Here is a 7530-nt window from a genome sequence, read left to right as displayed (position 1 = left end):
AAATTTTGTTACCAATTTTAGAAGCATTTCTTAAATTTTTACAAATTAGATGAATGATATTAATTTGAGAGATATCAAGAACCGAACATCAATTTTTACCAAATTTGCGTACAATTTTTTGTAGGTAGATTTTATTTTTTTCTGGAAAAACGGACTGTTGAATTTTTATAACAAAAAATACTACTGAATATCGAAAACAATATTTTCTGTGAAATAAAAATAGTTTGAAGACAACATTTTTAATTTTTGAAGAGCTATTTGAGCCGAAAGTAAAATTTTTACGAAGTTTTAATATTGTTTTATTGTTCAATTTTTATTTTTTGTTAAAAAAAACTGTCAATTCTATTTTTCTCAATTTTTTTTTTTAAATGTTGAAGACAATATTTATCATAAGTTAAAATTACTTGGATATTCGAATATTCTTTAATTTTTGAGAAGATATTTGAATAGAAAATCAATTTCTATCAACTATTTTAATTTTTTTGCTTAGGTTTTTAATTTTTTGTAAAAAAAACTGTCAATTCGATTTTTTCCAAAATTTAACTGAATGTTGACAACAATATTTCTTGAAAGATTAAAGTATTAAAAACAATATCTCAAAGTTTTGAAAAGATATTTGAGTCGAAAATTAATTTTTTTCCAACTTTTACAAATTTTTTTCAGGTTTTTATTTTTTGTAAAAAAAACTGTCAATTCGATTTTTTTCAAAATTTTACTGAATGTTTAAAACAAAATTTCTTATAAAATAAAATAAGTTTGAAGCCTAAGTCTCAAGTTTTTGAAAAGATATTTGAGTCGAAATTCAATTTTTCCCAACTTTGAGTAATGTTTTTTTAGTTTTTTATTTTTTATAAAAAAAAAACTGTCAATTCGATTTTTCTCAAAATTGAATCAGATGTCAAAAACATTATTCTTCGTTGTATAAAATTGTTTTGGAGATGAAATCATATTTTGGTCGTAAAATTTTCAAGGTGTCAATTTTTTTGATGTATAAAAAAACCGTTAATTGGATTTTTTTCCAAAAATATACTTGTTTAGTATTACGTTACAATATATAATATAAAATTTAATTCTCTAGCGTCATTGGTTCATAAGATATTTAGGGTTAACCAAAATGTGCACCTTTTTTTTAAACTGCTATGGTAAAAAAAACACCCTCGCAATTTTCTTGAGAGCCCTTTCTGCATCTTTCTGCCTTATTATCTGTATAACAAAATTTATTTGAAGTCGAAATCTCTTCTGGTTCTTGAGCTATGGACGACGAAAAAAACGTCGCGAACGTACGGACGTACGAACGTACGTACATACGCACGAACAGACATCTTTCTAAAAATCTAAATAAGAGACAGTAAGCTTGACATTTGTTTATGTTCTCCTATTGGTGCCATAAATATTGTGTACAAAATCTCATAAGGTCTCGTTCCCGCGTCGTATGTTGTGGGTCACCAAAAGTCGCGAAATCAACTTTTATGTGATTATTTTAGTTAAAACCCTTATTTCACTGGACTAAATTTCTATTAACGAGGTTAACAATTGGCAAGATGTTAAGAATTAGAAAATATATTATATTTGTGTAGCTTATTTTAAAGTGTAACACGTTACCATAAACTCTAGATGGATATATTTAGCCCTGCTATGTTTAACCCGGAAAATTTGTAATAGATGTTTCTCTGCTATCATTTGCACAAGGAAGACGATTAATGTTTGATACATTCCCTTAATGAGAAACAATTTCGTTCAAATTTAAACTTTTTTCAGTATTAAAATATTTACCTAGTTTTTTGTTATTTCATTTCTAATTGGAAGAAAAATTTCGTTCAGATTTAAACTCAAATAAGGGCGATTCAAAACTAAAGAATACAAAGTAAAAAGTCAAAAAAAAAATAACTTGTTATAGTAATTCCATAATTATTCACAAATTACAAAAAATCAACAAAAGTATGAGCGTTTGTGGAGTATTTCAAGTGACATAATTCCGCAGTTACGGTCTCAATTGCATGCTTGAAACAACTAACACTTCAGTGATTATTTTTTATCTTGTTAATACAATGATCTAACTTACATTTATAAGAAAAGAAAACCATTCATAATTTAGAATTGTTTATGATTTTATAGCAATCCAGAGATAAGAACATTAAAACTGTAACACCATGAACTAGATCAAATCAGATAACACAAAAAGATGTATCAAAGAAGTAGTCCGCATCCGCAATTGCGGATTATTCGCAATAATTCCAACATCAGCATCCGTATAAACTGATGCGGAGTTTGTTGCGGGTGCGGATGTTTTTTAACGCTTTTTTTTATATTTAAAATAGCATCAGCCATGATCAATAAAAACGACCCTTTCACCCTTAGTAAACATTTTAAATTAAAAAATCTCGGTCCCAAATAGGCCACGACAAAAGCAACAACAAGTCATATGCAATGGTCACAGATTTGAGGATATAAAAGCTCTTGCTAAGTGGCCAGAGGACACAGTTTATTTTTATATATTAAGTGAAAAATTGATACAAATACAGAGCATAAATGCCAACACCAACAAAAAGCAGCATCTGGATCTATTTTAATTTAAATAAAAATGATCCTGACAAGTCCGAATCCAAAATATGTCGTAAAACATACACACGAAGAGGACGCACGACTTCTTCGTTGAAAAAGCACTTGAAGTCAAAACACCCAGAAGAGTTTATTTTATTTGAGAGCGCCAACAATGAAAATATTTTTAAAAATAAGAAAGAAGATGCAGGTATGATATTTTTTTATAAACATAAAACAAAGGCTTGCTTCAGAAGCGATATGGAAATGATGCTAGATTCAGCAACTGAAGACGAAGGTGAAGGAGAATCTCGTAACGCTAGTCACGAAGCACTTCCCCGAAGGGAGTTAGCATGTTACCGAAATAAAAAAAGATCCACTTGATTGGTGAAAAGTACATCAAACAGTCTTTAAGAGGCTCTCCAAAGTTGCACTGAGGTATTTATCACTTCCTAAAGCCAGTGTTCCCAGCGAACAACTATTTAGCGGAGCTGGATTAATATACGATCCACTAAGAAACAGATTACAGTCTGAGAAGGCTGCAATCTTGCTTTTTATTAAATATAACTCATCCATTTTTTAATTTTATTGTTAAACGCAAAGATAATCAATGCAATTTTGTATTATTAACGGACTTAAAATTGTTTGTATGTAATAAATTCTAAAATCCGCATCCGCATACGCCTCCGCGGATGTGAGTCTCAAAAAATGCGCATCCGCATCCGCTTCCGCGGATGTCAAAATTTTTACATCCGCAACAACCCTGCAAAGTAGCTAATGTTTACTAAAGGTAAATAATATTTATAAAAAAGGTGTAAGATCTTAAATAATAGATTTCCGTATAAGAAATGACATCGTAAGGTTTCCTTCAATTCTTTTAAGTTCTTCATACAAAACAAGTTATTATATTATTTAGTGAACAAAAAAAAGCACTTTAGTTTTATTAATATTTTTTTTAATAGAACACTTAATTCCTTCGACTGTTTAAAAAACGCACCAAATTACAAAAATATCGCTTCCAGTAATTTTGACAAGTTAATTTTAACCTTCGACATAGTTGTTGAAAGCATCCATTCAATCTTTTCAATACGGAAAAATATTGGTTGCCGAAGAAGAATTCCAAGAGAAATATTCCAACTGAAAAACGTTTAAAAAAGAAAACTATAATTAATAACACATTAACTTTGTTATTTAAATTGAAATTAAATTTGCGTCAAATCAGGTAGTTATAAGGTATTGCTGTCATTGTTTCAAAAAATTGATTCTACAGCGGGACGTATCGACCTAAATCCTTCCTCTTTGATTTAATCCAAGTGAAATAGTTTTGCGATATAACCTTTTTTCGTATTTATTATTTTAATATTGATTATTAATGTAATTTTAGCTTCTTTTTAAAAAGCTGTTTTAAAGAAACTGCAGGATCATATACATATAGTAAATTCTGTAGTTCTAATAAGCTTAATAAAGTTAAAATTGTAAAAGTTGCATAACTCAGCTAATAATTAAAACTCCGGATCTGACGCAAGGGGCTGTATAGATTCGCACCAGCTAGTCCCCATCCAAAACCAAGCGCTATAAAAGCTCCTTGTAGCATTCGCAAATTTATTGGCTGTATTATGTAATCAGAGCTCTGGTTTTTAAATTTTTTGTTTTCTTTGTTGTTGTCAGTGGTGGCGGCGGCAGCGTTGCTGTTTACACCGTCTTGTTGTTCGAACTTATTCGTCAATCCATTCACATCAACTAATCGGGAAAGGGCTTCATACTCAGCGTTAGTCATTTTTTCAAGAATTCCACCTTCGAAGAGCCTTATTAATCTGCAAATCAATTTAATAGCAAAATTAAGACGTTAACATATCTTGGATTGGAAGATGACCGATGCAAATCAAAATTAATTCATTTTTTTAATTAAAACTTTAATAATACTTTGCAAACATCATGCTTCCTGATTCAAGATTTAATTATTTGTATTAATTACACTTCGTTAAGACTATCAAGAAACGGACAACCAAGTTGAACAGCGACGGCCGAGTATCGAGTGTATAGTTTTTGACTTAGTTGAAACGTTTTAAATCCTATATTTGAACAAAACAAAAATAATTAGTGGCTCCAATTTAAGTAAAGGTTTCCCATGCTGTTTTTTTTATATGTGGAAGTGTCCAAGGAAAGGGACTTAAGTAGTATGATTTATGTCCCAACAAAAAAAAAAAACGTTTGAGAAAATCGCGTTTAAAAGTTCACATTTTACGTTGTATAGTAAACATAAATTTGTATTACAAATTTTATTCATTCTTTGTTAGTCTACAAAGTTTAATGTACCAAAATGGAATGTTTAATCAAAACCCGTTTTTGACACACTTCTCGGAAACTAAAACATATAATTTTTAAAAGAAAAGTTTGAGATTGCATTTAAAACCTTTAAAGACAAAGTTTAGACAAATTTTTCTTAAATACCGAATTGCTTCATATTAAAGTAAAGAGTCTCTCGACCTCCCATCACCACTTTGTTCTCCAAACCATCAGCAATGAGCTTAATTCCTGATTCAACTGAATCGATCAAATAGCCTTCGTAATCCGTTTGCTTTTTCATAAGCGCGTATAAATTCCGAAATATTTCAGTTCCATTCTATTTTTAAAAAATAACTCAAATGTATGTAGTGAGAGAATCAACCAACCGTATTTATCATCAAACCTGGAGCATCTCCAGCGATGAACTATCCTTTTCCACATACAGTCGATACCCTTCTCTTAGTATAGCTCGGTGTAGCTTTTGTAAATTGTTAATAGGTTGTTCGTGAGCTGGTCTAGCGAATTGCGAGGTAAGTTGGGCAGAATAAACATCAGCCAGGACATAAGTAGCAGATATCCAAAACACAATCATCAGAAACTTAGCTCTATATCCGTTATAAGGTTCGGAACATGCTTTAAAATAATTTAACGTTTAGCAAAACATTATTTAACTTATTAAACAAAATGTAATAGCTTCGCATAGAATAAGCAAAATGGACAAAATTATTGTTTGTAACTTTTGTTTTTGAACAAAGGAAAACTGAATATGTCCAAATAACTTGTTTTCCACAAATTACTATGCACTGTTCTGATATTTTATGTAATTTTGGCTTGATTATTGACTTACATTGTTTTAAAAACAATTGAACTGTAAACCATATACATCGTTCCAATAAATTCTTTGGCATGACTTCATTTTGCTCCTGATTTATAATATCAGAAGTCATTTTCAATGCCGGTCTTATAGGGGTTATTTCATTTAAATAATCAGCATAAAAATGTATTCTACCGAGTCTTTTTTTCTTAAATGAGAACTTGTATGGAATTGCAATGATCATGTACAATATTGGTCCTGATAGAACAAGAGTTAGTATAAGAAAAGGCCATACATCCCTTTTGAAAGGTCTCAAGACCGCCAAAGCCTCATTTAATCGACGTGGAGCATGTGTAACAAAAGCTCCAGAGTCCGATAAAGTAAAAAATGAAAACTCCACAGCACGTCTTCGTTCCCAACTAAGACTAACATCACCAAGAAGTAAGTGAGCTTTCTGGAAAAATGAACAAAAGTAAACAACACAACAATTATTTTATAATACGAGTATACCCGTTGCTGTAAAAGTCCTATGCCACCAGTAAAAGATGTATTGCTTTCATCATCGGTCCTCAAAGAACCTTGAGTTCTGCCTGGAGTATCAATGTAAATAAAATTAAAATTCATACTGCTAGCCAGTAAGGATAACAGCCGATGATCCCTTCCACCCGTCACATTGACTTCCTTGTAATCAGGAAAAGCTTCCAAACTCAAATCTGTATCGTATTCCCAGTCGTCAAATAAATAATTTGCAGTTTCGTTCTCGTTTTCGTAATTCACCCAAAACCAAGGAGGAGACTAGAAAACAAAGATTTAAGATTATTTGAACACCATAATTGTATGAGTGTTTTTAATAACATGAAAAACCGGAACGCGCAGTACTCTCCCGGCTAAGTTCGAATAAACTTTAGTGGAAGATGGCAGTAGAGGCGTGTGATATAGTCCAAGACTTTCGGCGTCGAACCAATTTACCAACTTTAATGTTCCTGATTCCGTAGGTGTGTCTTGATTGTAGTAAATCCGAAAACTTCAACCCAAAACAAAATTTAAAACAAATATTTTGAGAAACATCAACAAGAAAATCGTTAATAAGTTACTCCTACTATGAAATTTATTTTACCAAAATGTTTTGTTTGGTGTTTCAATTAACATTTCAAAAACAACTTTTAAGTGATAAACATTTTGGTGATACAATTTGTCTCATAGAGGCCCATTTATGCACTTTGTTTAAAACTATTATATATGATACTCACGCTTTTTTTCTTGGCCGTGTAATTACAACCGCTCGCATTGGTTCCTCAAATTTAACTTCACAATTCTTTGGGGCTCGTTTTGCTCCCCAATAAAATATAAACAAATTCAGTCGATGGGCAAGCTTCCGCCTTTTAATTGTTTTCACCAAATCAAACGGCTCACCAAATATTAAACTGAAACTCTCAATCGAACTACGAATACTTTTTTCAATGAACTGAAAATAGAGCTCAACGTCGTGGAAAATCAAAGACTTGTAATATCGCATGTGTATTAAATGCAAAAAGTCGTCTATTTCACCAAAGTTATATGTGCAATCTATGAATATTGCTAATTGCGGAGGTTTCAGTCCATTGATTGTTTCTGCTAAACCTGTACACAAAATAACACTGTGTATTTTTTAAGTTTTAAAAAAGTAGAATTATTTACCGGTGGAAACTTCACTAGAATTATTAAAATAAGTTCCATTCAAAAAGCCACTTGATTTCGAAAATAAGAAAATTAAAACAAAAAAGCATTTCATGGTAACCAACGTTGCGTTCTTGTACTCCTTCGAACTCTGAGATGAACCTTTCATAACAGTTATTAACTACCTGAAAAAATTGGCATTTAAATAATCGTAGACATAATTAATATGCCAATCA

The 7530-nt window shown here is 31.0% G+C and overlaps 1 protein-coding gene across 1 annotated transcript; it reads right to left on the bottom strand.

Moving 5' to 3' along the window:
* Positions 1-3472: 3472 nt before the first annotated feature.
* LOC129939743 (ionotropic receptor 40a) lies at positions 3473-7495 on the bottom strand. Its single transcript, XM_056047860.1, has 10 exons — positions 7316-7495; positions 6889-7258; positions 6494-6662; positions 6149-6433; positions 5672-6092; positions 5228-5457; positions 4990-5161; positions 4514-4610; positions 4084-4352; positions 3473-3675 (listed from the first exon to the last, which is right to left on the bottom strand). The coding sequence occupies exons 1-10, from the start codon at positions 7461-7463 to the stop codon at positions 3506-3508; spliced, it is 2331 nt and encodes a 776-aa protein (XP_055903835.1). The 5' UTR covers positions 7464-7495; the 3' UTR covers positions 3473-3505.
* Positions 7496-7530: the final 35 nt, after the last annotated feature.

The sequence above is a fragment of the Eupeodes corollae genome, chromosome 1 (genome assembly GCF_945859685.1).
Source record: "Eupeodes corollae chromosome 1, idEupCoro1.1, whole genome shotgun sequence".
Classification (NCBI taxonomy): Eukaryota; Metazoa; Arthropoda; class Insecta; order Diptera; family Syrphidae; genus Eupeodes; species Eupeodes corollae.
This window is presented reverse-complemented; position numbering and strand designations above follow the sequence as displayed.